At 53.6% G+C, this 27097-nt stretch overlaps 3 protein-coding genes and 1 long non-coding RNA gene across 18 annotated transcripts in view; 2 read left to right on the top strand and 2 right to left on the bottom strand.

Moving 5' to 3' along the window:
- The window catches only part of phldb2b (pleckstrin homology-like domain, family B, member 2b), a 28270-nt gene extending 17884 nt beyond the window's left edge, over positions 1 to 10386 (top strand). For 3 of the 8 annotated variants that reach the window (XM_049011038.1, XM_049011043.1, XM_049011044.1), the window contains 13 exons: positions 341 to 496; positions 634 to 744; positions 836 to 922; positions 1194 to 1310; positions 1644 to 1793; positions 3172 to 3663; positions 3894 to 3993; positions 4962 to 5130; positions 7099 to 7189; positions 7304 to 7450; positions 7956 to 8175; positions 8294 to 8379; positions 8693 to 10386. In XM_049011038.1, the coding sequence (XP_048866995.1) occupies positions 341 to 496; positions 634 to 744; positions 836 to 922; positions 1194 to 1310; positions 1644 to 1793; positions 3172 to 3663; positions 3894 to 3993; positions 4962 to 5130; positions 7099 to 7189; positions 7304 to 7450; positions 7956 to 8175; positions 8294 to 8379; positions 8693 to 8833 (2067 nt within the window). In that variant the 3' untranslated portion in view covers positions 8834 to 10386. The remainder of the gene's footprint in view (positions 1 to 340; positions 497 to 633; positions 745 to 835; positions 923 to 1193; positions 1311 to 1643; positions 1794 to 3171; positions 3664 to 3893; positions 3994 to 4961; positions 5131 to 7098; positions 7190 to 7303; positions 7451 to 7955; positions 8176 to 8293; positions 8380 to 8692) is intronic. The other 5 variants (XM_049011040.1, XM_049011041.1, XM_049011042.1 and 2 more) reach the window with 5 other exon arrangements.
- Positions 10387 to 12974: 2588 nt separating this feature from the next.
- amer2 (APC membrane recruitment protein 2) lies at positions 12975 to 16597 on the bottom strand. Its single transcript, XM_049012456.1, has one exon. The coding sequence runs from the start codon at positions 16371 to 16373 to the stop codon at positions 14736 to 14738; it is 1638 nt and encodes a 545-aa protein (XP_048868413.1). The 5' UTR covers positions 16374 to 16597; the 3' UTR covers positions 12975 to 14735.
- Positions 16598 to 17931: 1334 nt separating this feature from the next.
- Positions 17932 to 27007, bottom strand: mtmr6 (myotubularin related protein 6). The gene is made up of 14 exons (XM_049010340.1): positions 26800 to 27007; positions 25419 to 25544; positions 25094 to 25256; positions 24795 to 24952; positions 24571 to 24699; positions 22309 to 22443; positions 21509 to 21641; positions 20546 to 20655; positions 20328 to 20453; positions 20192 to 20241; positions 19910 to 20110; positions 19674 to 19808; positions 19259 to 19385; positions 17932 to 19028 (listed from the first exon to the last, which is right to left on the bottom strand). Exons 1-14 carry the CDS (start codon positions 26821 to 26823, stop codon positions 18744 to 18746), a joined length of 1902 nt encoding a protein of 633 aa, XP_048866297.1. The 5' UTR covers positions 26824 to 27007; the 3' UTR covers positions 17932 to 18743.
- Positions 23728 to 24548, top strand: LOC125739841 (uncharacterized). Of its 8 annotated transcripts, none has more exons than XR_007397348.1 (5): positions 23728 to 23895; positions 23937 to 24018; positions 24142 to 24182; positions 24224 to 24346; positions 24429 to 24548. It is a non-coding gene; the product is annotated as an uncharacterized LOC125739841 (long non-coding RNA). The 8 variants fall into 8 exon arrangements; XR_007397346.1 differs by having other exon boundaries at positions 23728 to 23936; positions 23978 to 24018; XR_007397349.1 differs by having other exon boundaries at positions 23736 to 23854; positions 23896 to 24018; positions 24470 to 24548.
- Positions 27008 to 27097: the final 90 nt, after the last annotated feature.

The raw sequence follows: 27097 nt of genomic DNA, 5'->3' as shown, positions 1-27097 counted from the left end.
AGATGGCCACATGGTGCCGGCCTGTGCCTCTCTCACTGCCCTGCCTGTCCTGTCCTGCTGTCTCTTCTCCTCCCACTCCTCTCCAGCCAGTTCTGAGCTGGTTGGGCTTATCACCCCTCCAATGATACAGAGCTTTTCACCACACTGTCCAATCCCCAGCCCCCATGCTGGAGCCCTATGTAACACTCTCCCCCCAAAAGAGGATGGTGGCTGATAGGAAGCATTTAAACTGGGAGCTGGGTTGACCGACCTCTGACCTCTGACCTCTTGAAACGCGCAGATTGTCTGGGCCGCTGGGTGCTTTGCCACGTGTGCCTGACCCCTGGCTTGTGGCCGGCAGGACGCGGAGGCCCTGGAGCTGGAGACGAAGCGGTTCGAGGACCTCGAGTTCCAGCAGCTGGAGCGGGAGAGCCGGCAGGATGAGGAGAAGGAGGCGCAAAGCCAGCAGCTGCTGAGGGACATCGCTGAGCACCAGCGCAGCGCGGCATCTTGCAAGGTGATGGGGCGAGGACAGAGGTGCAGATAGGACAGGGCAGAGGGTGGGGACATGGGCAGAGTTGGGTAGAGATAGGGGTGGGGTGAAGACAGGGGTGGGGCCAGGCCTCCCTCATTGACTATACCTCATGACCACAGGAGCGGCTACAGGCACTGCAGAAACAGTCCAGCCAGATCCAGCAGCAGGCTGAGCAGGAGAAAGATGCCTTTCTGCGGGAGAAGAGGGACCTGCAGGCCCTGCTGCACAAGGTATGGAGAAGGAAATATTTTGGGGGGGGGAGCTGGCAGCATCATCTTCCTGGGTCCCTGGATCATGTGCCCCCCCCCCCATGTTTGGCAGGAGAGGGAGACCCTGACGGTCTTGGAGACGAAGTATATGGCTCTGACAGGGGGGAGGGACTTCTCCAGCACGGCTTCACTGAAAGAGGTACCCATTCCAGCACATACGTGTATCACAGGCTCTCGGCTACTTGCCGCACATGGGTGTCATGCACCTGGGCTGTCCAGTACATGCATATATCACGCATTCAGGCTACCTGGCACACAACGTGTATCTCACACACATGCAACTGGCACATGCGTGTATCTGGCACATGCACTCAGCACACCTCCTTCCCACCACATTTCCACCTCATCTTGGAGGTCTGTCTCCTTCCTCCCACCCCGACTCCTGGGCTCCGGATCTGCTCTGCCCCAAGCTGGCTGCAGTGTGCCACACCCTAGGCCCCCCCACCATCCTCTGCGGCCCCCTGTCCCACCCTGACCTGCTGGTCCTCTCCTCTCAGCTGGCTTCCCTCTGTGCCAAGAGCGCTGAGGTACGGTTGCCTGTCTGTGGCTCATGCTGCCTGCCTGTTGCTTACTCGCATGGACCGAGAGGTTAACACAGTGTGTGACTTCACTTCCCAGTATGCACTTCACCATCCATTAACACTGTGATCACTGTGGTCTCAATTGACCTGCTTGTTCACTTAAACCATGAGTAGGTAAAAGAAAAAGGATCTAATCTAATCTGTCTAACCAGAGCATGGCACAATGGCATGCACATGTGATCTTGGCCAACCTTTTCAGGACCTCTCCACCCTCCCTCCCCCCCTTCTGTGTTCTGCACCCCCCATCCTCCATCCCATCTCCAATGGTTTATCCCGCAGGGTTATGTGACAGTCAGTGAAATCAATGAGATTTATGAGCAGTTTGGGGTTAACCCCACCCCTGAAGGCCAAGCCACACCCTCACCCAAGTATGAGCTTGAGTCCAGCTCCAGCCCTGAGGAGTGTACCCCCCAGCCGGGGGAGGAGGAGGTGCGTGCGTGCCGTCGCTGCAGTTTGGGAGTCCCTCTATTCGTGCTGTTTGCTCCACGGAACCCCAGGCAAAAGTGAAATGGGCTATAGAGCACTGGGGCACGCAGACAGGCACAGAGAGACACACACAGACAGGCAGGTACAGAGAGACACACACGGGCACAGAGATAGGCACAGAAAGACACAGACAGGCATACAGGCACAAAAACAGGCACAAAGAGATACATATGAGCACACGGACAGGCACAGAGAGACAGGCACAGAGAGACAGGCACAGAAAGACACAGACAGGCATACAGACACAAAAACAGGCACAAAGAGATACATATGAGTACACGGACAGGCACAGAGAGACAGGCACAGAGAGACAGGCACAGAGACATACTGGGGTACGCTGACAGGTACAGTGAGACAAGCACAGGTAAACAGACAGAGTCTCACAGGCACACAGAGAGACAGGCACAAGTACACAGGTAGGCGCAGAGAGACACAGACACACACAGACAGGCAGGCACAGAGAGACATACTGGGGTAAATTGACAGGTACAGAGAGACAGGCAGAGGTAAACAGACAGAGTCTCACAGGCACACAGAGAGACATACACAGGCACACACACACAGAAATACAAACAGTGGTACACACACTCATTCACAATCCACTAACTGCTATTTCTGTCTTTCTTATTCTTTTTCCCTGCTTCATATAAGTGTCTTCCTGTCTGCATGTCTGTCTCCGTGTGTCTGTTCCTGTCTGCCTGTGCCTATCTGTGTGTCTGTTCCTGTCTGCCTGTGCCTGTCTCTGTACCTGTCTCTGTGCCTGTCTGTGTGTCTGTTCCTGTCTGCCTGTGCCTGTTTCTGTGTCTGTCTCTGTGTGTCTGTTCCTGTCTGCCTGTTCCTGTCTGTCTGTCTGTTCCTGTCTGCCTGTGCCTGTTTCTGTGTCTGTCTCTGTGTGTCTGTTCCTGTCTGCCCATGCCTGTCTCTCTGTCTGTCCCTGTGTGTCTTTTCCTGTCTGCCTGTGCCTGTTTCTGTGTCTGTCTCTGTGTGTCTGTTCCTGTCTGCCCATGCCTGTCTCTCTGTCTGTCCCCGTGTGTCTTTTCCTGTCTTCCTGTGCCTGTTTCTATGTCTGTCTCTGTGTGTCTGTTCCTGTCTGCCCATGCCTGTCTCTGTGTCTGCCTCTGTGTGTCTTTTCCTGTCTGCCCATGCCTGTCTCTGTGTCTGCCTCTGTGTGTCTTTTCCTGTCTGGTTGTGCCTGTCTCTGTGCCTGTCTCTGTGTGTCTGTTCCTGTCTGCCTGTGCTTGTCTCTGTGTCTGTTCCGGTCTGTCTCTGTGCCTGTCTGTGTGTATGAGCTCTGTACTCACTGTGTCCTCTTCTTTCAAAGCCTGACCTTTATTCCTTCCTTGTGGAGGGTGTGGTTCTCCCTGGCCCTGCCCCCTCCTCACCCCACTCCCACCGTCCGGTCCCCAAGCCTCCCTCAGTGCACTGGCCAGATGACATGGTGACCTACCATGACTCCACGCCCCTCTCTGAGTCCCCCCCTCCGCTTCCCATCAAAAAACACTACCGCCGCAAACAGGTAAAGGGCATGCCCACATGGTGCACTGGCATGGGTTCCAGGGCCTCACTGCGAGGGTGTGTAGCCTGCCGCCTCTGTCGCACTGTGTGTGTTTGGGACCGGGGGCAGCTGGAATCGGAGGGTGCAGACGTCAGCCTCACTGCTCCTCTGCAGAACTTCCGTACCCTGGAGGAGAAGAGGTGGGGCGTGAAGGAGGCGGGGTCTGTGCTGAGTGACACGGTGCCTCGTCGGAGGGTCCAGCCAATGGTATCGCCCGCTTTCAGCAGCTCCACGCTGGGCCGCTCCACCACCCCCAAGGTCAGAGGGCAAGGTTATGGATACACTGCGGGCTTTTCTGGGGGGTCATTATGCTCAGTGGAGCTGGAGTCAGGGTGTGGTAGACTGGCCCAGTGTCTGCGCTCCAGGCTGAGGGCAACCCTGCTGGAAGAATGGATATAAAATGCATCCAGGAAGTCTGGGCCCTTAGCCGACTTCTGACTGCCCTGAGATTATGCTTCTTTAATGGTGATTTTTGTGTCTGCCTATAGTCTCATCAGCCTCTGGTGCAGAGCTCCAGCTGTGGCAGCATGCTCCCTCATAACCTGGCCGTAGCCCCCAGCGACCCAGAGAGCCGCCGTCAGCACAGAGGTGAGTGTCCCCTCGTCCGGTGCTGGTTCTGTAACCTGATGAACCATTGCTAACAGCCAGGTCTTCATCTCCACCACCCCCCGCCCCCCAGGGAAGGCTAAGAGAGGTAGGCTTAGCATTAGCTAATAGTACTATACTGTTCTGTGTAGCCCGGATGCTATGTTTCTCTGCACGGTATGATAGAGGGACCGTCCTCCTATAGCATGTGACAGAAGCGCACCGTGGCCTGCTGGGAAATGTAGTACCGCATGGCCTGTCAAGAACTGCTGGTTACCATTGCAACCTTAAGTGGCAGGCGTGGGGTGCATTCTGTGTGCCGGATTCAGAGTGTCGCCCCCCCCCCATGTGTGTGCCTGAGGTCAGGTGACTTCAGTTTGTGTGCCTGCACGCTCTTTCTTGGAATTTGTCTCTCCGGAATTTGGGGGGGTGGGTGTGGAATCGGAAGGAAATGCTTTTCGTCTCCGAACGACTGTGCTGTTATCTGATCACTGCAGCGAGTCAGAGGAGGACTTTGAATGTGGAGGACTTTGTGGGGGTGTGGAAGGTGGCACTGCGGAGGGGTTGGGGGGGCACCATGGATACAGTCCAGAGACACACAGGTGTGCAGCTCCATGTTGAGGGGGGGCATCCGGCTTTAGATCCTGAGCAGTTGCCTCTGTCCCTCCCGGGGTCCCTGTGGGGGCGGTGTATTAGCAGGCGCGCCCCCACCAGCCCGATGGTATCAGAGTTCCTGAGCTGGGTGGCAGGGGGGGAGTAGCATCAGTGTTTGTGGGCTGGGTGGTTGGGTGGGGGGGAGTGGGCCCCTCACCCCGCCCGCATAGTTAACAGGAAAGCAAGCTCTGCTATACAGATCCTCCAGAGCAGAGCAAGACAGCTGGGGTTACGGTTTGGACCGCAGAGGCGTGGTCGCAGGGCCGGACGCCCTGTCTCTCGCCCTGTGACCCTGACAGTGCGCTCTGATCGCCTAGGTCATGTCCCCGGGCCTGGGCAGCAGCCCCTGAGCGGCCGGGTGGCGTCACAGTCCAGCGTGTGCCTGCTGTACGGCGACGACGCACACGCCTACGACACTCTGAGCGTAGACAGCTCTGACAGCATGGAGACCAGCATCTCTGCCTGCTCGCCAGACAACGTGTCCAGGTGAGGGGGGCCGTTGGGGGTGTAATACACTGTGCCTGGTGTCAGGTGTAGTACAGTGTGTGTACATTGTACAATATAGTATAGAGTGTAGTATACTGCGTAGAATAGGACACTGTGCACAGTGTGTAATGTAGTGTGTATGGGGTAAACTGTACTACGTTATGTAGTATAGTACGGTGTGTAGCGTAGTACAGTGTCTAGAATAGTATGCTTTGTAGTGTAGTATAGTATGGTGTATAGTGTAATACAGTGTGTAGCATAGAATGGTGTGTAGTACAGTAGAGTGTATATGATGTGTCATGTAGTACAGTGTGTAGTGTAGGACAGTGTGTATGGTGTGTTGCGTAGTACAGTGTATTCTGCTGCCTGTCTCTGAGAGCTTTGAAGTGTAGCTGGTTTCTGCTGGGCAGTGTTGTGGGGGGAGGGAGTTGGCCATAAATTCCAACCCCTTTGGCTGTGGGTTCAGAGTTCGCCTAGTGGGTTCTGGTTCTGATGGCCTTCTGTGCTCGGGATGCACCGGTGCGCTCCATACCCCCTACATCCTCCATCATAACAGCAGTGGGGTCACACATCCTACGTTTGTACCACCTGGGCGTTCAGTGGTGCTGATGGTGAGACTATTTTGTATGGGGAGGGGCTTAACTTTCTGGGGTCGAGTGCATCGTCGGCGTACTATACATGAAAAAAACACTGACTAAATTTGTAATCTGTCTTCTTTTCAAAACGTTCATTGTCGGAAGTATTAAAGTTTTTAAAATTAGGTTAAATCGGCAAAGAGTAAACCATGTCACCTTTCTTTATTTTACCTGTATCGGGGGCGTGTAGTGCACCTGAAAATCGCTATTCATATTCTAAATAGCCGCATTTCTGCGTATTCAAATTGTTTCGGTGAAACACGATCCAGATACATCCCCATCAGCGCCATAAAGGAGGGGTGGGGGGACATTTAGGCCGTTTAGGCCTGTTATTAGTACTGATGTTAGCCTTGCTGTCAATGGCTCATTCATACACATGAGAGCTCCTACGTATTCAATGAAAGGAGCCAGAAATAGTGACATGAGTTTTTCTTATTTATCAAGCTGAATGTTGCAACCACACCATTTAGTCACCTTCATGTAGCCAAGACTTTGGTGATCAGATATCTGGGATCAAAACAAACTGCCACCATTGCTTACTATGTACCTTTACAATGTTTCTGCAAGTGTTCGCAATGCCTGTATTTTGATGTCAAATTACAAACTTAACATAAATCTGACGTATTTATAAAATACATTAAAATTAAGATGGGTGTAATGCCAAAACAAATATATCCATCCATCCTTTTTCCAAACCGCTTATCCTACTGGGTCACAGTGAGTCCGGAGCCTATCCCGGAAGCAACGGGCACGAGGCAGGGAACAACCCAGGATGGGGGGCCAGCCCATCCCAGGGCACAAAACAAATATATAAGAAATAATTTATTATTTCTGAATTAAGTTTATATGATATTTGAAGAAATGCCGCAGTCAGAGAAAGTGTGTTTCCTACCCCTAGACCCCAGAGGGTTAAACTCCTGATTTTTAAATATCCTGAGTGAGGGACATCATCATCATCATCATCATCATCATCATCATTCCTCTGCTTACACACTTTTATCCAGAGCTGAATGTTTTTCTGAAAGAGTCCAAAATCCTCCTTTATCTGGGGGTTTCACGGGGGCTGTCAGTGGCCCCAGGTGTTCCCCAGGAGTGTAAATTAGGACCATTCGGGGCCCTGAGCAGAACCAGCCTAACAGGCATCTCCAGAACATTCCGGGTCCAGCAACAGCAGCATGTGCAGTGTGTGTGTTTCTGTATCACAGAGGGCCTGCTGGCACGTGTGCCGCATCTTTGATGTGTCCAGCTGTTTCAGTTCTGCCTCTAGATTCTGGTCCAAAAGAGTTCATTGGGTCCGGTTGGCCTGTAATAACTCTTTGTTCTGAATGAACAGCGCCAGCACCTCCAACATGGCCAAGCTGGAGGAGATGGAAAGGCTCTTGAGGGAGGCCCAGGCGGAGAAGCACAGGCTGCTGGAGAACCGGGTAAGAGAACCTCCCTCTGGAGCTCATCTGGCTGTCACAGAAACCCCACCATGCTGCACGTTTGCATGGAGGGGGTGTCTGGTCCCAACTTGACATGCTTGCTGTCCCGTGCAGGAGCGAGAGATGGAGGCACGCCGGCAGGCCCTGGAGGAGGAGAGGAGGCGGAGGGAGGAGCTGGAGAAGCGACTGCAGGAGGAGACCAGTAGGAGGCAGAAGCTGATTGAGAGGGAGGTGAAGATGAGGGAGAGGCAGAAAGCTCAGGTATGTGAGGGTGGGTCTCTCCCATATCGTTCCTGTTTGACCCGTCCCTGCCAGGTCCTCCCCTTGACCCCCTACCTGCCCATGAGAGTGGGCCTCAGTGCCTACTGGCCCAGTTTGACCGTGTATTGCCTCCTGCCCTTGACCTGCTACCTGCCCATGAGGATGGATCTCTGCCATATTGGCTCAGTTTGGTAAATGGTAAATGGACTGCATTTATATAGCGCTTTTCTACTCCTACGAGTACTCAAAGCGCTTTACATTTCATGCCTCACATTCACCCATCCACACACTCATTCACACACCGGTGGCGGAGGCTGCCATGCAAGGTGCCAACCTGCTCACCGGGAGCAATTTGGGGTTCAGTGTCTTGCTCAAGGACACTTTGATGGGGTCAGGAGGACCCAGGGCTCGAACCTGCAACCCTCCAGTTGCCGAACGAGAGCACTACCTCCTGTGCCACCATCTTCCCACAAAGTTTGACCTATGCCCCACTTCCCCCACTCAGTCTCGCCCCCTGACCCGTTACCTGCCCGTGAGGAAGGACGACTTCGACCTCCGCAGCCACATCGAGTCGGCTGGCCACCACGCAGACACTTGCTACCACGTGTCACTGACAGAGAAGACCTGTAGAGGCTTCCTGGTCAAGATGGGCGGCAAGATCAAGACCTGGAAGAAGCGCTGGTTCGTCTTCGATCGCAACCGCCGGACGCTGTCCTACTATGCCGGTGAGAGAACAAAACAGCGCCCCCCTCTGTGATGGAGGTTTTATTACAGCATGCTTGTGTTAGCTCGGGGCCTCATGCCAGTTCTTCTTCTCTTTTCTTCTCCTCCTTCTTCTCCCAGATAAGCATGAAGCCAAGCTGAAGGGTGTGATCTACTTCCAGGCCATCGAGGAGGTCTATTACGACCACCTGAAGAATGCACACAAGGTGAGAAAGCATTCAGGTTGCTCCTAAACGTATTTGTATGTGGTGTGCATGGGATATGACACAAGTGTCCATTAACAGCCTTTCCTGATGTCTTATTGGTTTTATTGTATAATTACTAGCAAACGTTAAAATGTACTTTGGGAAAATGGCTCATTTGCATCTAATTAGGGTTATGCTGCATTTCAGTGGTTCCTCTAGCAAATAGTGAAGCTAACTTGTAAATAAAAATATTTGTGTAACGTGGATGCCACATTTTTTTTTTCTTTTGACTGCCCCCTGATGGTCTGAGTGTGTAATTGCGTCTCCCCCACAGAGTCCGAATCCGTCGCTGACATTCAGTGTGAAGACACACGACCGCGTGTACTACATGGTGGCACCATCGCCAGAGGCCATGCGCATCTGGATGGATGTGATTGTCACGGGAGCAGAGGGATACACACAGTTCATGGTGTAATACAGGCTTGACTTGCTCACAACCGCCCCCTGGAGGACTGCGGGTGCACTTCCTGTGATGCTTTTTATTTTTTTGAACGAGCATTGTGCCTTAATACATCAAGCTGTGATGCTACAGTGCCTTGTTCTATGTAGATGTGAAGATTTTGCTTCAGGAGCTGGGAACATTTGTGCTCTGGGGAACATAGGGGAGTCACATGGTCATACCAATTATGGCTCTATGCGTGCTTTTGTGTTGGTATATGCTGGCCCAGTGATCTCTCCATTTCCACTGTGTCACTCAGGAGTGTGGTGGGCGGACTGGAACTAGGGTGAGGTTCTGTGGTTTGGAGAAGGACTGCTGTCAACAGGCAGCTTCCATAAGCCTGTGCTTGTGTGTCTCACAGAGGGATTTCTCTAGAGTCCATTGGTACTGAGAGCAGTTGGAGCAATAGCGCAGTGCCGACCAACAACACTGGTCCATCCGATCTGACCAATCAGCATGGGCAAAAGCCTACATGGCTCCCACCTACTGCAGTACCCTGTCAGATTTGACCAATCAGGATTGGTGAAAGCCTGTGTGCTTTATACTTGCTATGGTACCCAGATCTGACCAATCAGGATGGGTGAAAGTCTGTGTGCTTTACACTTGCTGTGGTACCCTTTCAGATCTGACCAATAAGCATGGGCGAAAGCCGCATGGTTCCCACCAGCTGTGGTACCCTGTCAGATCTGACCAATCAGGACACAGCGGTTTGTTTGCTACAGCTGCTCCAGTAACAGGACTATGTCCTATTTATAAATGTTTTTGAATGAGTATGTAGTAGCCATATTTTTTTCTATCCAATGCTTCTTACTCTCCAGCCTTATATCGTAATAGTCATTTTAATAGTTAAGCCTTGCGTAGGATGTTCAGCATAGCTAAGAATCTTAACCAGGGACGGGAGGAGGGAGATTGGCAGCCCCCCAAGGGTGTCCCACACTACCTCTCTGGCTAATTCTGGACTAGGCTTAGCTGCTTACCAGCTGGGCCACCATCTTTGTCTATGTGGTTTTTTACGGCTGTATGTCTGACCAAACTCACCTTAGGGGTCTGACCACGTTAATATCTTTGTCCTCCTAAAAGCAGCACTGGGCCCATCTTGCAAAAGCTTTTTTATATATATAACCAAACATTGAGTCTGTAAACAAACCTCATCTCCTACTTTCATATCTTCATTTCCACACCCCATGTGACTTTGGGAGATGACTGTTCTTCTGTAATAAACAAAATGCCACTAGAGGGCAACAAGTGAGCATTTTTTGTGCTCTGGCGAGCAGATGAGTGCTGCTCTGATGGGAACGCTGGGCCCTCACAGGGGTGTCAGGGTGAGCTGTTATCAGGCATCAGGGGTGCGTCGTGGAGAAGGAGTGAATTTTTCACCCATGATACTTTGGGCTGCTTCACTCTCTGCTTCATGTATTTTCTGTTACTCTTAAAGCTACTTTTCAGAAATGTCATGTATATTAAATTTTTTATGTATAACATGCATGCTTTATTTTTGAATACAAATAAAGGCTTTTAATCAACCCCTACCTCATAATGCAGGCTCAGCCTCCCTATCGAAACTTGAAACACTCTTCTTCTCTCGGAATTGACCACTGAATTACTGGAGGCCAATAGGGGGCGCTAAGATCTCTATGTTGCTTTCAATGGATTTGTGACTTGGAGCGTCAGCACGTGTGAGGAAGTTCTCGCCAGCACCAGGACCAGTCAGCATGCTGCAAACACCAGCGCTGACACATTTCCAAAGATAGTCTGTCTCACTGGACCAGAACTTCCAGGCACAATCACCTGCCCAGATGGGCCTCTATGTTCTTACTGGAGCCGTTTACTGGGTCCAATCTGTAGATCACTTGACTGCTCCTACTGGATGTTGTGGCTCTGTTTGGGTTAGACTGGTTCCTTTGTGCTTCCCTCACTCTTCTTTCAGGTTGCGCCTTTCAAAGGGTATCGATGCCCCATGTTCAGACCTGGACCGGCGGTTCCTGAGGGACACCACAAACCAGATGCTGTGAATAGATGTGAAGTGCCAGAACGTGAAAGTCCCCAGTGGGGTGGAGAGTGCATGAATATTTCATAAAGGCTGTTTCCTGCAAGGAGAGCAAGGGACCCTTGGGGGGGGGGGGGACAATGACTGTGAAGCCACCTGCAGTGGGTCAAAGCACCGACCTTGTGCATTTTATGTTCATGTTGCTCAATTTGATATAAAGACACCTCACTGCTATGCGTGCGCAGGGTGGCATGCTGAGGAAGGCTGTGATTGGCTGCTTCACACAACTGTTCTAAATTTAATTGTGATGTCATGGGCTCATACAATGAAGCTCACCAATTGGCTGCCAGTTTAATGCAAAACATGGCTGTTCTGTTCATACCCCTGAGGTGGGTATTCAGATGAGAAAGGAGCTCTCTCCAAAACTGGGGGGGGGGTGTTTCGTAATGTGCTGTGTATGTGTGTGTGTGTGTGTGTGTGTGTGTGTGTGTGTGTGTACACATGCTTCCTGCAGCTGCACCCCAGCTGGGTTGCCACACTGCATTGTGGGCCAGACAAGCCTGCAGTCTGTGCAGCCTGTAGCTGTGTTTAGGTTTCTGAGAAGGACAGAGGTCAGAGTGTGTGTGTGTGTGTGTGTGTGTGTGTGTGTGTGTGTGTGTGTGTGTGTGTGCGCGCATTCAGTCTGTTATGTTTAAAAGCAGCCATTGAGCTTCAGCTCAGCGCTGTGCTGCTTTTCATTGGGAGTCACTGGCACCATTTCTCTGTTTGTACCACAAGGTAATAGTGAAGTTTGCTACCCCCAATACCCTTCAGTGAATTAAACAAATCAGCCCTGATTTGGACAATGGAGTCCTGACAGTGAGGAAAGCCTGCAGAATGCCTGACCATCGCCCCCTGGTTGGTGGTTCATTTCCTTTGACGCGCACAGGCAGATGTCCAGGGTAGGGCTAAAAAGGAGTGACGGAAACCATGGGCCCATGGGTCATCTCGAAAGTCCAACTCAAAGCGAAAGTCACAGCTGCACGGTGACCACAGGAGAGTGTCTTGGAGCATACCACTGCATGTGCATGGGGGGAGGCATGATGTCATTGCCAGTTGCCCTGCAGACAGGTTATATATATAAAGTATGTCATAGTCATATTAGTGCTAGCTCTGTTTAATGGGATCATATTAATAATAGTATTAATGTTGAGGCTAATGAACCAGTCCTCTGTGAATTAGAAAACAAAGATTTAATGGATCTCTCCTCCCTGCCTAGGTGGTTGTGTATGCATGTAGAAGGGTGTGTGTGTGTGGGGGGGGGGGGTTATGTATATATTACATTTGGTCACCACAATCCAATTTTGAGGCTGTGGGGACCATGTTTTCGGCCCCAAGGATAACCCCAGTTTTATAAAAATCTGGGAATGCAATTAAAAAACTAAAATAGCCAAAAGTTTTGCATTTTGTTTGGTTACTTAGGGTTAAGGTTACGGCCAGATTGGGATTAGGATTATGCCCATCGAAATTAAGATATGAATGCAAATGTGTGAGCATGTGTGTGCCAGTTTCCTGTCCTCTCCCTCTGCAATCTAGCTGCTGTTTACAGCCGTGCTGTATGCCCCACCCCCCCTAGCCTCCCCCTTGGCACTCATTGGATGACCTACTGGGGTTGCCATGGCTACCTCAAAACTCAGGCTGCCTAGCTGGCATGCAAAATGAGGGACACTAACTCTGTGGCCCCAGTGCAGTGTGGGAAGTCGAATCTGGTGTCCCACACAACACAACGTGGCACAGTAGCTTGTTGCTGTCTACCCCGCAGAACAGGCAGCCTGGCTTTTCCCAGATTGGGTTTTCCCAGATTAGGCTTTCTGTTCTGGAAAACATGGAATCCTCTCTGCTGATACAAAATGTCCTGGAGTTTTACAGAGTTTTCCATTAATTATGCAGATGCAGTAAAGATCCGTGTTTTATTGTTGAAGTCCCCCCTCCAGTGATTCATTAGCGGAGCTCAGGCAATAAGATATTGCTGTTTTAATAGTCGGTTTTGTCTATAATGTTTATATGGCTGAAGTAACGATGCCCCCCCCCCACTCCTCGATGATTTCCAGATGATTGGACCGAAGCCCCTCCCCCAAAGGTAATGCAGTATTTCCCCACACCCCAGACACACCATCCATCTGATTTCTTACACATGACAGCATCCCACAATGCACCTGGGCTCTCCTTCTCACTAACTATATATGACCTCCCTCCCGGCTCACCGTCACATTGAAAATAAGTATGTTGAACCAGCTTATTGTAAACTGGCTCTGCCTAAATACAGCAAAAACAAAGCAATATGGAGGGTGCACTCAGGAAGAACCACTAAAGTGATGCTCACCCACACAGGCAAACGCTAATGCCCAAATACACCCACCCACACACACACAAATGTAGCTTCAGCACCAGCAGTGTGCCCAGAACTGACAGACAGAGCAGCCGTGCTGGCCAACACACACACACACACCCCACCTGGTCCCACAGAGTGATAGTGTGACATTATGTAATCCTGCCCAGCTCACGTGCTGCAGCATCACCCCACACAGGCCTCTCTGTGTCAGTAATGGCAGCACACAGGAGTCTGTTAATCCGTTTATTAAATAGAAAAGCAGACGACACTCAGGTTCACAGCGGCAACGGAAGAGAAACAAAACTTAAACAGCTTGATCAGCGGCCATCAGACAGACGTAGAGGTCTGAGGACATCGCTGACTGGGCCGGTGACGTCACACTGTGAAGGACATGGGGGACATGTGACTCTGCGGGGCCCAAAGTCGAAAAGAAACCAGACCTGCCCTTCATGCTGCTACATTCAGCTGTGAGTGGAGGGTGCCCATGTCGCCCCTGAGTCGTCGCCCCCCCCCCGCTACACAAAAGCACAGCAGGCGAGCGGCTTATACAAAAATGGTGAGCCAAAGGGCTGTTTCAGGAAGGATAGTGTTGTAGAAAAAGGCCTTAATCAAACAAAGAACATCTCAAAACAGAGACATCGATCCCTGATCTGGTTCCGGTGCTGAAAACTCCATATAGCTCCCAATTCCATGTACGCCGGAAGACACGGCGAGTCGGACCCAGAACAATCCATACGTGGCGTGACGGTTTTATAAATCACAAATGATGGACACTGCAGCAAAAGGGTCCTCCGTGTTAAACAGAGAGCACTGCAGGGGAGCCTGGAGGATAGTCATTGCTGATCCTCAAACAGGTGGCTGGTTCTGGGGTCAGCTGGGGCACCATGTCTTCATCCGAAAATCTAGATGCCCATGGCTCCTCGCTCTCAATCCTCTGACTGTCCTCCTGTGCACGTAGGTGACCTCTGCTTATCAGTGTCTCTGTACATATTTCCTCTCTTGACATATTTCCTATTATAGCTGTGTTTACAGTAGCACAGACAGATCATGCTCTCATGTTGCAGTATTTCAGTGCTCAGATGTTCTGGAACTCAAATGTTCCAGTGCTTCGGTATTCTGGTGCTCCAATGCTCCAGTGCTTCAGTATTCTGGAGCTTCAGTATTCCAGTGCTTCGGTGCTCAGTAGTTCCAAAATTCCAGTGTTCCAGAGCTCCGTTGTTGCATTGTTCCCTCATTCTCGTGTTGCAGTGCAGCATGGTGAGAAGACATTGAGGGTTGCAGCTGGTATTCCTGATAGTATGGGTGCAGGGTCATCTCGCTCTATGCATTAGTTTGATTTACTGCAGTACTCCGCAGGCCTCTATGCTACAGAGGTGACATATAAAAAAATCAGCAGTAAGGTGGTCTTAACAGGCTGCCAGAGCGTGAAGCTCAATAGGCAGAGTAGGCATCCGTATTGTCATACGTAAAGGTGGTTTTTGTCGGAGGCTTTGCGCTTCCTGCAGTTAATTCCAGCCCCTCTACTTCCTGTGAGTGTCCTGGAGCCCGGTGCTTGTCGGCTTATTGCTGATGCGGCGCACGGGGACCTTGGACACGGGTATCTTGGTACGGGGCACTTCAGTCTTGGGCTGTGGGGCATCAGGGGGGCCAGGCAGCAGCGCCCCCTGGCTGGCAGAGTGAGATGGCGCCACCTGCTTAGCGCTGATGGGGATCTTGGAGTCGCGGGGCAGGCTGGTGCTGCCCTTCAGTGAGCGGAAGGAGGCGGTGGCCTCGGGGGAGGGGCCCACCTGGGGGGGCTTGGTCAGCTTGGTTACCTCCTCATCAGAAGCTCCCAGGCCTGGGCTCGGCTCGGGGTCAACATAGAGATCGTAGAGGGCATCGCCACTGCAGCTGTCCCGCAGCAAGGGACTGGCACTCTCTTCCTCACCGCCCTCCTCATCCTCGTCTGGGCCGGGCGTCGGCGAGTCCCAGTAGCCTTCGTCACTGTTGGGCGGGGCTTCTTGTGCCGCCAGATCTTTGCCCCTTCCCTCGTCTGGCGTGGTCTGCCGTAGTGACCGTGCCCCCACCCTGCCACTAACGGGTATCTTGCTCAGGCCCAGGGCTCTCACTGGGGGGGGCTTTTTCTCAGACTGCAAGGCTGGAAGGGGAGGGGCGCCCTGGCGGGGCAGCATGTGCCAGAGATCTTGCATGTCGGCGTCGTCGACCTGCTCGGGGCTGGCCATCTCCTCACCGCCTCCCATATAGGCCTCCACGCCACCCTGCGCCTTCAGTGGAGTAGGGGGGTCCTCGAGTACAGACGGAGAAATCACAGGGGGCACTACAGCTGGCATGCAGCTCCGAGCTGGAGACGCGCCTTCCTCAGCAGGGGCTTCACCCCCTGGTCCGGCCCCGCTGCTGCTCCCCGTGCCGCTGCTGCTCTGGCTACCTGCCGCCTCATCCTCAGCGTCAGCAATGATGTCACCGCAGCCCGTCAGCGAATCGAAGCTCTTTAGGGATGTGACGTCGGTGAACAGACAGCACAGGCGGTCCACCGAATGCTCTGAGGGGGGATGCCCAGTGCCGCCGCTGCGCCCGGGAGGGGTCACCGTCACGGTGGGGGCTGCCAGTGTGGCCCGAATGGGAGAGGGGCTGGGCTCGGCCCCCAAGCTGTCAGGCAGGTGGCCATTCAGGTCTTGAGCTGCGTCCGTGGGAGGATCCGGCGCCATCGCCTGGGGCTCCAGGCTCAGCACCACGGCATCCCTGGCTGGCTCCAGGGGCCCATGTTCTCGCCGCGAGGCTCCGTGCGCCTCCTTGTGCCGCCGGGGCCAGCGCATGCTCCCCAGCAGCCCCCGCAGGCCCGTACGCTGCCGGGGGGACCGTGGTTCGCTGGCAGCCCCCCGCCCACTCCGGCGCAGCAGCGAGAAGAAGCTGAGTGACTTGGTGACGGCGTGGCGGGCCGCTGCGGTGGCAGCATGGGGGCGGGACTGGCGCCTGGCCCCGCCCTCTGACTCGCCACCATCTTCCTTATCACGTTCGCCCAGCCCATCATGCGTCCGGCTCCTACCCAGTGCTGCCCCCGCCCTGCGGTGGCCAAACAGCTTGAAGGCAGCCCTATTGATGCGCCCAGGAGCCGCAGGCTCGCAGGGGGGGGCCTCGCTGCTCTCGTTCTGCACATCCATGTCCGCCGCCGCCGCCGCCACACTCAGTGCTGCCGCCGCGCTCTCCACACACTGCTTTCTCACTGCACCTCTCTCCCTCTTCTCCTCTCTCCTGTGCGTTTTGCCCTCTCTCCCTCCCTTACTCAGTCCTCATCTTTGTCTCTCTCTCTCTCTCTCTCTCTCTCCACAAACTCTCCTTCTCTCCGTGTTGCTCTCTCTTCCTCCCCCCCCCCGACTGCTCGATCAGGTCTCCATGGTAACCGGGGGGCTGCAAAGCGGCTTTTGCCGCTGAACTGTGCAGTTTGGGCTGCTCCTTCTGATTGGCTTACTTCAAGGTCCCCCCCCATCCCCCTTGCTAGGGAACGCAATCGCCATGCAGCGGCCACATGGGGGGTGGGAACACAGGCAGAAACGAGGGGGGAAAAAAACTCGCGCTAATCCGACTCCCCACAGCTTGACGTAAACACAGAGCGCCATTGTGCCGGATCTGGGTCACGGTGCCAAACGGGAACGACGGCGGGATGATGGTGGACGGGGGGGGTGCGTGGAGTAATGCAGTGAGACTAGGAGCCGCTGCCCGTAAACACCCAAAGCCTCCACCCCACCCCCCCAGAGCCCTGTCCTACAGAGAAGGTGCCTCTCAGCACACACCCCATATGCCATATGGTCTCAGGGTAGGGGGGGGGGATCAGCATCCACGGGCAGTGCTGACTTACCCCCCCCACCCCCCCATCTGCTGGAGCGGCTCTCCACAGCAGGCTGGCCCTCGTGATCATGCTCATCATCTGCCACTTCGCTAGCTCACAACCTGTCGCCCTCCCCCCCTTTGTCTTTTTTCCCAGGTTGCTGGCCCCCACCCCCCTGCAGTATGAGGCCAGACTTCATCTTCGGACTCGCTGGTGCGGTACAATGTTGCCATTGAGGCCTGAGAGAGCCACCTCAGAGTGGGCGAGGCCTCTATTGTCTTCCAGCTGGTGCTCTGGGCCTCCCTGATCCCCCCACCCCCACCAGCCACGGGGTTTCCCTGGGTGCCAGAACCTTCCGCCAGGGGCAGCATGGGGGAGCCCTAAACCCCTGGCAATCCGGCGTGTCACTGAACACGCCTCATGCCCGCGCATGTGCTCTGACCGATGCAGTCACTTATCTCCGTGTCCTGACTTCCCAGAGGTCCCTGGAGCCCATTACCGCCAGTGATTCTCCCCAGGTGCACTGCGGCCACGGAGATCTGCTCTCATTGGCCGGCGCTGCTAGTGATGGAGATGCTGGTCACATGCAAGTGTGTCTGAGTGTTGCAGTGTAACACAGAGGGTTGATTCATACCATGGTCCCCAATCCTGAACAAGGGCCCAGGTGACTGGGGGGGGCTTCACTAGGTTGCCAGTATGCTGTGGCAGAAATTACTCACTTATGCATGATCACTTGTTATGAAGGATCAACAGATTAGCTACAGGACTGAGCCTGTCAGCAGGAGGAGGCCAGCTATTCAAACCCGAGTGGCCACCACCTCTGAGGTGGTCACCTGGGCGTCACAACTAGCAGGGCAGCTCACACAGCAGTCACAAACAGGCAGGACCACAGCTTGTATTCACAATGTCACCTTTATTGTCCTCTACCAGCTCATTTCCATCTGGGGTGGGGGGGGGGGGGGGGCATGGGAGGAGACCCTTTATACCGTAAACCTGGACTTCAGCTGCTAGGGCTGGTAGGCAGGGCAGAAGGCATCCCCCAGCCAATCAGACCCAGCTGAACCACGACAGACAAACTGTACTGCTGAGAGCTATACGAGGCCAGGAGCCACCCACCCCCCTCCAGGAGCAGAAGCGCCCCTACAGGTAGAGAGTCCCTCTACACACCTGATAAAAACCCAGGTGGGAGGAATCAGGGATCACATGGCTATGGAGAGGCACCTCACATCCTCCTTCTGGCGGATGACAGCCAAGTTACTTGTGAAAATTCATGAGGACACAGTGTGTAATAATCCCCAGGGCTGTTTGTTAGGATGCAAATCTCCCTCCTATCCCTCATATCTGCACCCCTCCCCCATGCACGCACACACACACGCACACATACATAGACAGACACACACATACAGACACACACACACTCTCCCTCTCTCCACTGCTCAAGCTTTCCCTCCCCCTGCTAAATGACCTCACCGTCATTGTGTTACCGGGTTGGGAGGGGGATCCTCTCCCCGGTGTCCCCACCCCCAGTGAGTTGACCCCAACGCAAGTCATCTCCCACACCACTGTGTAATGCTCCCCCTGCCCCGTGTGCCAAGTTAACCTACTAACCTATTAACTCCATACCGTCATCTTTAGAAAATTAAACATATTAACGGCAAAAAGAACCCGAGATACTCAGAGATCCCGGACCGGCCCCTGGGCCGGCTCAGCAGGTCATGCGGGCCACACCCAGCTCCAGGCTGACCATCTGCGGTTCCGGCTTGGTGCTGAATGGACCATGTAGCTCGATGTAGCCGTTCTCATTGGCACTGCTGCCCTCCACTGTCCGCTCCGCGCCACTGCGCGCTGGCACCTCATCCTCCGCATCGCCAGTCTCCTCCTCCGCCTCCTTACGTCCATGGGGCGCCGTCAGGATCAGTGACTTCGGGCGAGGCCTGTGAGGGGCGCCAGTGTGCAGGGGGGCCCCTCCCACACTAAACTTCTGCAGCTTCTGCGGTATAACAGATGAATGGCAGAGAGAGCTATAGTCATCCGTTATATGGTGATGAACAGATTAGGATGGGGGAGGGACAGAACAACAGGAGGCAGAGCATCTCTCAGAGAGAGGGATTGGAAAGAGGTAAGGAGAGAGATAGACACAGAGAAACAGAGAGGAGATGGGGAGGAGAGCTGGAGGACAGTGGTGAAAGCTGGATGCCTGGCCAGGTCACATGGTCTCACCGCCTCCATCTGATTGGCTGCCCTCTCCAGCTCGCGGTTGCTCTCTCTCAGACCTAGGATGTGCTTGAGGATGGACTGGCGGGGATGCATAGTCCGATCAAACTGGTGGTACATGTTCCTCCAGAACCTGGGTCACACGCACAGGACAGAGCAGGACAAAGAGACTTGCTCTGTCACACCACATGAGCTGGAAACCAGGCTACCCTAAAAACAGAAATGATGCTGGCTGCAGCTCTGCGTTAAGGTGAGCCCACACCGCCCCCTGGTGGCCTGCTTATTAATATCACTGCCCCATTTCCAGATCCCACTGAGGTAGCAAGTTCTCATCCTGAGCAGAGGATCGAGATCACGCAGAGACAGAGGGAAGGAGTGGCAGAGAGGGGGACAGAGGAGCAAGGACAGGATGGACACATACTTGAAGTGGCATGGCAGGGTGCTGGGTTCCAGGATTGGCTGGGTCTCAGCCAGGGCAGGGCTGTACAGAGGGTTCTCATAGTTCTGCTGCTCGGCCAGCAGGTAGGACCACAGCGAGTAGGTTTTCTCCTTTAACCTGAGGGGGGGAGTCACATCAGACCACGCCCCTACCGATCAGGCCACACCCCCATGGCTCATTGCCCTGATCAATCATATAGGGCCCTCCCTGTCACTCACAGTAGCTCCTCCCTCTCCCTCTGGTTGTTGCCCAAGAAGTTGCCGAACTGGCAGGAATGCACATGCTCATGGATCTGGATGAGGAACCACTCGCTGAACTGGAAGGCCTGGGGGAACTGCTCGGTCACCTGCCACACGCAGTCCAGGAACTGCGTGAACACTGGCGACACCTCCTTGGGGTCACCATCCAGCTGGTCACACCTGGAGAGTAGGGAGAGCAGTGGCTCGTGTCGGGGCAGTGGAAACTTCCAAAAAGTAAGGAGAGGTGAACACGGTAGCTACCTGTCAGCAAACTTGTGCCCGAAGGAGATCCAGTCCTTTTCGATTAAAACCTGAAACCATGGAAGGCAGAACATCTCAGGACATCAATGAGATGTTCCAAAGAGTGATGGCACATGGGGTGGGAGTTGGGACATACCATGAAGCCTTTGATGGTGCGGTAGTAGGGGTCCATCAGCAGGGCTCCCAAGGAGCAGACTTGCGCAGTGCGGTCCCACCCATCGGAGCAGTGGACCAGCACGCTGGCGCCCTCTACTGTCACAGCCTGGAATACACAGCACATGCAGATACAGGGCTTGTGAGTATGGCTTTGGCATGTTGGGAGAACCCGTGGGGTAGCAGGGGGGATGCAGTTACCTTGGTGAGGAACATAGCGGCGTCCACGACGGCCTTGATGTGCCGCAGCCAGCCAGAGCTCTCAAGCCCTTGGAAATAATCGGTCATGGAGAGGAAGCGAGCACCCACCACTAAGGGCGAGAGACCAGGTCAGAGATGGGGACAGGAGCAGACTCAGGGAGTGAGAGAGAGACACAGGAGCAGACACAGAGAGTGAGAGGGAGACACAGGAGCAGAAACAGAGAGTGAGAGGGAGACGCGGAAGCAGACACAGAGAGTGAGAGAGAGACGCGGAGCAGACACAGAGAGTGAGAGAGAGACGCGGAAGCAGACACAGAGAGTGAGAGAGAGACGCGGAAGCAGACACAGAGAGTGAGAGATAGACGCGGAGCAGACACAGAGAGTGAGAGAGAGACGCGAAGCAGACTCAGAGAGTGAGAGGGAGACACAGGAGCAGACACAGAGAGTGAGAGGGAGACACAGGAGCAGACACAGAGAGTGAGAGGGAGACACAGGAGCAGAAACAGAGAGTGAGAGGGAGACGCGGAAGCAGACACAGAGAGTGAGAGGGAGACGCGGAAGCAGACACAGAGAGTGAGAGAGAGACGCGGAGCAGACTCAGAGAGTGAGAGAGAGACGCGGAAGCAGACACAGAGAGTGAGAGATAGACGCGGAGCAGACACAGAGAGTGAGAGATAGACGCGGAGCAGACACAGAGAGTGAGAGAGAGACGCGGAGCAGACTCAGAGAGTGAGAGAGAGACGCGGAGCAGACTCAGAGAGTGAGAGAGAGACGCGGAGCAGACTCAGAGAGTGAGAGAGAGACGCGGAGCAGACTCAGAGAGTGAGAGAGAGACGCGGAGCAGACTCAGAGAGTGAGAGAGAGACGTGAAGCAGATACAGAGAGTGAGAGAGAGACGCGGAGCAGACACAGAGAGTGAGAGAGAGACAGAGCAGACAGAGAGGTCCCTTGCGCAACGCTGACCTTCCAGAAGCTTCTGCAGACTTGCCCTCATCACGTGGATGTTCTCGATGCCCACAAACTGAAAGCGGATGTTGGAGTAGTTGTCCTCATTCTCATAGCCCTTCCCTGCGGCGCGATTGGCCAGCGCGTTCAGCTGGGGGAGGGGATAGTGGGGTCAATTAAGCTGGAGAAGGTGAGATGTAGGCCTGACAGGAAAGAGTGAACCAGGGCAGACTGGCAGTCATGTGACTGCTTATGTCAGGTTATGTTGTTTATAGCATGTTGTATCTCATTCAGCTGGAAAGTTCTGTGATGTGGGCAATTACATAAAAATAATTAATTCTGGGTAAAGAGAGAAGCTGGCACAAGGGTAGGCAGCTAAATCTATATGTTTCTACAAATAAACAGTGACCAATAGAGCTAATGACAGGGTTACATGACAGCGCTAACGACAAGGTTAAACAGCAGGGTTAATGCTATTGCTAACAAAATGGCTAAACAGCAGGGCTAACAGCAATGCTAATGATGGAGCTAAATAGCAGTGCTAAACAGCAAGGCTAACATCAGTACTAAAAACAGGCCTAAACGGCAGTGCTAACGCAGCGTTGAGGACCAAGGTAACAGCAGCGCTGACAGGACCAAACAGCAGGGTTAGCAGTACTGTTAACAAAAGGGCTAAACAACAGGACTAACGTCAGAGCTAAACAGTAGTGCAAATGGAAGGGCTAAATAGCAGTACTAAACGGCAAGGCTAACGTCAACACTAATGGTAGTGCTAACAACATTGCTAACGGCAGCTGAGTGCTTAGCCGCAGTGGTACCTTGGGTCGCGTATCCATGACGTAGACATAGCGGCAGTTGTGATTGGATTTACTGATGGCTTGCAGCAGGTGTTCATCTTCCAGGCAGCGCGCACTGAAGCCAGACAATGGCTGGCTGCACCGGCACACAGCTGCCTGTGGGGGGCAGCAGAGAAATTGATTGTGTCTGATTCTGACATGCTGTCTGATTCAGGTGCTGTTTGGGGATAAACCTGCTGCTGGTTTAACCCTCTGGGGTCTTGAGGTAGGGAACACACTTTCACTGACTGGGGCATGGTCACACATTTCATTCAATATCATAATTCATGGCAAATAAATTATTTCTTATATATTTGTTTTGGCGTTAAACTCATCGTAATCTTATGGAACCTATGTATACATTGTGTAAATATATCAGATTTATGTGAAGTTTGTAATTTGACACAAAATATAGACATTGAAAACACTTACAGAAACATTACAAAAGTACATAGTAAGCAATGGTGGCAGTTTGTTTTGATCCCAGATATCTGATCACCAAAGTCTTGGCTACATGAAGATGACTAAATGGTGTAGTTGCAACATTCAGCTTGATAAATAAATAAGAAAAACTCATGTCACTATTTCTCGGCTCCTTTCATTGAATACGTAGGAGCTCTCATGTGTATGAATGAGCCATTGACAGCAAGGCTAACATCAGTACTAATAACAGGCCTAAACGTCCCCCCCCCCCCTTTTTGGTGCTGATGGGGATGTATCTGGATCGCGTTTCACCGTTGCGTTGTTCATCGAATTACCATGCGAATGCGATTTGAATACGCGGAAATGTGGCTACTTAGAATGCGAATAGCGATCTTCAGGTGAGGACGGCACTACACACCCCCGAAAAACAAAGAAAGGTGACATGGTTTACTTTTTTGCCGATTTAACCTAATTTTAAAAACTTTAATACTTCGACAATGGACGCTTTGAAAAGAAGACAGATTATGGAGTTAGTCAGCGTTTTTTTATGTTTCTACAATAAGATTTCAGCGAATTATGAACTGACATACATGAGAAAGATACGCGGCATCGCCGACGATGGTGTCGACCCCAGAGGATGGGGGGTACTCTCCATTACGCACATCCTCAGCCCACAGAGGCTAGCAAAGTGTCAGATGCGGTCTACAGGCCAGATTCTGATCACCTGATACTTGAGAGAAGGCCTCAGTCTACCTGTTAACCAGCTGGGACAACTTGACACCGTGGGAAAGCAGAGACAGGTGTGGTGCTGCCAGCAGGGCAGGCTGTGACCCAGGTACAGCATGACAGGCTCGTTTCTGGGTGCGTGTTCTGATCGCACTGCTGCGGTTATGGTGGGTAGATGATCATCTGGCTGCATGGGATTCCTCTGAGGACCAGCTCCAACCCGTTTTCTCCCTCATTATGGATCAGCACTCTGGATGTTCTCTAACCCTGCTGTGTGGCTGCTCCAGCTCCGTGGAGGTTCTCTAACCCTGCTGTGTGGCTGCTCCAGCTCCGTGGAGGTTCTCTAACCCTGCTGTGTGGCTGCTCCAGCTCCGTGGAGGTTCTCTAACCCTGCTGTGTGGCTGCTCCAGCTCCATGGAGGTTCTCTGACCCTGCTGTGTGGCTGCTCCAGCTCCGTGGAGGTTCTCTGTCCCTGCTGTGTGGCTGCTCCAGCTCCGTGGAGGTTCTCTGACCCTGCTGTGTGGCTGCTCCAGCTCCGTGGAGGTTCTCTGACCCTGCTGTGTGGCTGCTCCAGCTCCATGGAGGTTCTCTGACCCTGCTGTGTGGCTGCTCCAGCTCCATGGAGGTTCTCTGACCCTGCTGTGTAGCTGCTCCAGCTCCGTGGAGGTTCTCTAACCCTGCTGTGTGGCTGCTCCAGCTCCGTGGAGGTTCTCTAACCCTGCTGTGTGGCTGCTCCAGCTCTGTGGAGGTTCTCTAACCCTGCTGTGTGGCTGCTCCAGCTCCGTGGAGGTTCTCTAACCCTGCTGTGTGGCTGCTCCAGCTCCATGGAGGTTCTCTGACCCTGCTGTGTGGCTGCTCCAGCTCCATGGAGGTTCTCTAACCCTGCTGTGTGGCTGCTCCAGCTCCATGGAGGTTCTCTGACCCTGCTGTGTAGCTGCTCCAGCTCCATGGAGGTTCTCTGACCCTGCTGTGTGGCTGCTCCAGCTCCATGGAGGTTCTCTGACCCTGCTGTGTGGCTGCTCCAGCTCCATGGAGGTTCTCTAACCCTGCTGTGTGGCTGCTGTGATGGACCCCAGTTCTGGTGGCACAGTCTACCTTCTTCTCCTGGTAGAAGTAGGTGAGCACGGGGAAACGTCCTTTACTCCTGAACTTGGAGCTGCCTACGATGATGGGCTTGCTGGCGGTGACAGGGACATACAGGTCCCTCGGGTAGGTCTCGCATACCTGTGGACACAGGGGCAGTGCAGTGCGCGGCTTAAGAAGGGCAGTGTGCAGAGGGTACAGAGCCTGCAAATAATCACACGCAGACACACTCATACCTTGTACTCCCGGTTCACGTCAGTCAGCTGCCACTGGTCACATGGCACGCCCATGCGCTCAAACTCAGCATTCAGGTCGATAAGCTGCCAGCCCTCCTCTCGCTGCTGGTCGTTCTGCTTGGGGTTGTAGGAGAAGGCGTACAGCTCCTCGTAGTATGCTGGGGGGGGGGGGGGGGGGGGGACAGTGATGCAGAGACAGTGGGACAGCAACAGGTTTCATTGTTACTTAAAGGGAATGCTTGACCCGGGGTTGTCAGCACAGGGGAGAAAGCACGCACGCCCCCCCCCCCCAGACCCACCTGGCCGCAGTAACCGCAGCAGGGAGCTGTAGACATCATGGCAGTCGCGCTCACGTGGAATCAGGAAGTGGACCACGCGGAAGTTACGGCACTGAATCAGCAAGGGGCAGCCTCCCGCCGTCAGGGCCAGCTTCTCCACCGAGGCGACGTGGTGGTGCAGGATCTGCCCAGCGGGGGAGGAGTCACAGGAATTACAGGTATAAAAACAAAGGAAAATCCTTCTGCTGGGGGCGATCACTGCCCACCGCACTCATGTCATTCACCTCTGCCAGTTACCAGAGAAACCCAGCATCATGAAAACCTGTGACGGTGGAGGTGTCCCTACCCAAATCTCCTGTGCACTGCTCGAACCCGAGCCGCTCTCCACGAAGATAAGGTGCGTGGCAGTCAGGTATAGCGTCCCTGCTGTCACCTTGTTGCTGAAGCGGTCCTGCAGCTTCACCTGCTCCACCTGCGGTGTCGGAACAGAGCCTCAGAGGGGGGGCGTGAGGCAACGGGGGATGGCCTGAAGTCATTAAACAAAAAAGGCCCAGTAGGGGGCCCCAGAGGCACTGTGAGCAGCAGCCAGGCTGGATGAGGCGCTGGCGATGAGACAGACCTGCCGTATCCCGGCAACCGGGCTGCAACCAAGTAACACGCGACAGCTGTGAGAAACCAATGACAGCATCCGGCCAGGGGGGGGGGGGGGGGTAGCAAAGAAACGCAGTCGCTGGAACTTAGGCCCCGACAGGGCTGCCAGCAGTAGCAGCATTTCTGACACCATATCAGTCACCTGCAGGGTGGGAAGTCCAAGCCTCCACAGAAACTACAGTTGCAGCTCTACTAGACAGGGTACATAAAGTCCCCTAACCTAACAGCTAGTTATAAGCTATTCGGTTAACCTGCCCACCTCACCCATACAGTCCACACTGCTGGCCTAGTGGTCGCTGAGGCCTTTACCAGCCAGCCACACACATGGCCAATCCCCGTTTGCTACATTATTCATTATCTTACATGTGGCTTATCGTCAAAGCCCATGTGTGAGCAGAGCTGACAGGAGTAACCCCGGTGTCGCGTAATTTTTCAAGATGCGTTGCTGTTTTTTCGTGTGGGACCTTAACTTGTAATGCTCTGGCCCCGAGCCTGTCCCTCCATCACCGCAGATCTTAATGGCTACCGCTGGCTTTGCTTAAGAAGGCACCCTGCCCTCATAAGTAGGTGTTTTGCCTTTTGGGAGTTAGACACACCCTGGTAGCCCTCAGAGAGAGATGCTACCTCATCGCGTGTCAAAGCTGATCTTACCCGGCTAACGCAGAAGTTAACTGAACCGTATCGCTCCAGCTGGTTCTAGGATTGTTTTTGGTGCAGTGTTAAACCGTGTGCCCCGGAGTCCCGCAAACTCGGCCGGTTTACCCGGTCTGGGAAGTGATATCGGGTTTAGGGGAGGAGATAGCGGTGGCCACAGATCAACGCTACGGTCGCATATGTCACCATACCGGGGCTCACTGCCGGGATTCAACTGTCCCCACCCTGTTCCGCAAAATCACCCCGCCCGGTTTTAATCTACTTCCTAAATATATATTTTGAAGTTAGACTGAAAAGAACAATACTGATAATAATTTGTTTGGATCGCAGATTTTTGGTCATTACGGCCGGTGCGTCATGCTACGTCCGCGGCGCTGTCACACTGCAGCAGCTCCGCAGCTCGGCCAGTCAGCCTCGCCTACCTTCGGCGTCCTTATGTGCTCCATGATTCCCGGAGGAGTGTCGGTCCACCCGGCGGTCGACGGAAGGCGAGGCTGCTCAGGATGTCCGCGATCACAGGCATGCGTTTGACATTTACACCCACACTAACAACAACACTGGACGGACAGCCACCCCCGACGCCGACGAAAACGGCTGTGCGAGCCACTTCCTGCTGCGGGCAATGTACGCCGGGAATTGTAGTTTCGAGGTTGTAAAACAAACACCCCGCGTCCGTACAGGAATCTATTTATACTGTTTTAGTAGGAACGTATTAGATAA

The sequence above is a fragment of the Brienomyrus brachyistius genome, chromosome 4 (assembly GCF_023856365.1).
Source record: "Brienomyrus brachyistius isolate T26 chromosome 4, BBRACH_0.4, whole genome shotgun sequence".
Lineage (NCBI taxonomy): Eukaryota > Metazoa > Chordata > Actinopteri > Osteoglossiformes > Mormyridae > Brienomyrus > Brienomyrus brachyistius.
This window is presented reverse-complemented; position numbering and strand designations above follow the sequence as displayed.

Excerpts from the sequence above, each read along its gene's own strand:
- amer2 (XM_049012456.1), bottom strand. The coding sequence starts at position 16,373 with ATGGATGTGCAGAACGAGAGCAGCGAGGCCCCCCCCTGCGAGCCTGCG.
- mtmr6 (XM_049010340.1), bottom strand. The coding sequence starts at position 26,823 with ATGGAGCACATAAGGACGCCGAAG. Across the intron at positions 20,454-20,545 it reads CCGCTATGTTCCTCACCAAG|GCTGTGACAGTAGAGGGCGC; the intron begins GTAACTGCATCC and ends TGTGTATTCCAG. Across the intron at positions 20,242-20,327 it reads GCACCATCAAAGGCTTCATG|GTTTTAATCGAAAAGGACTG; the intron begins GTATGTCCCAAC and ends CCATGGTTTCAG.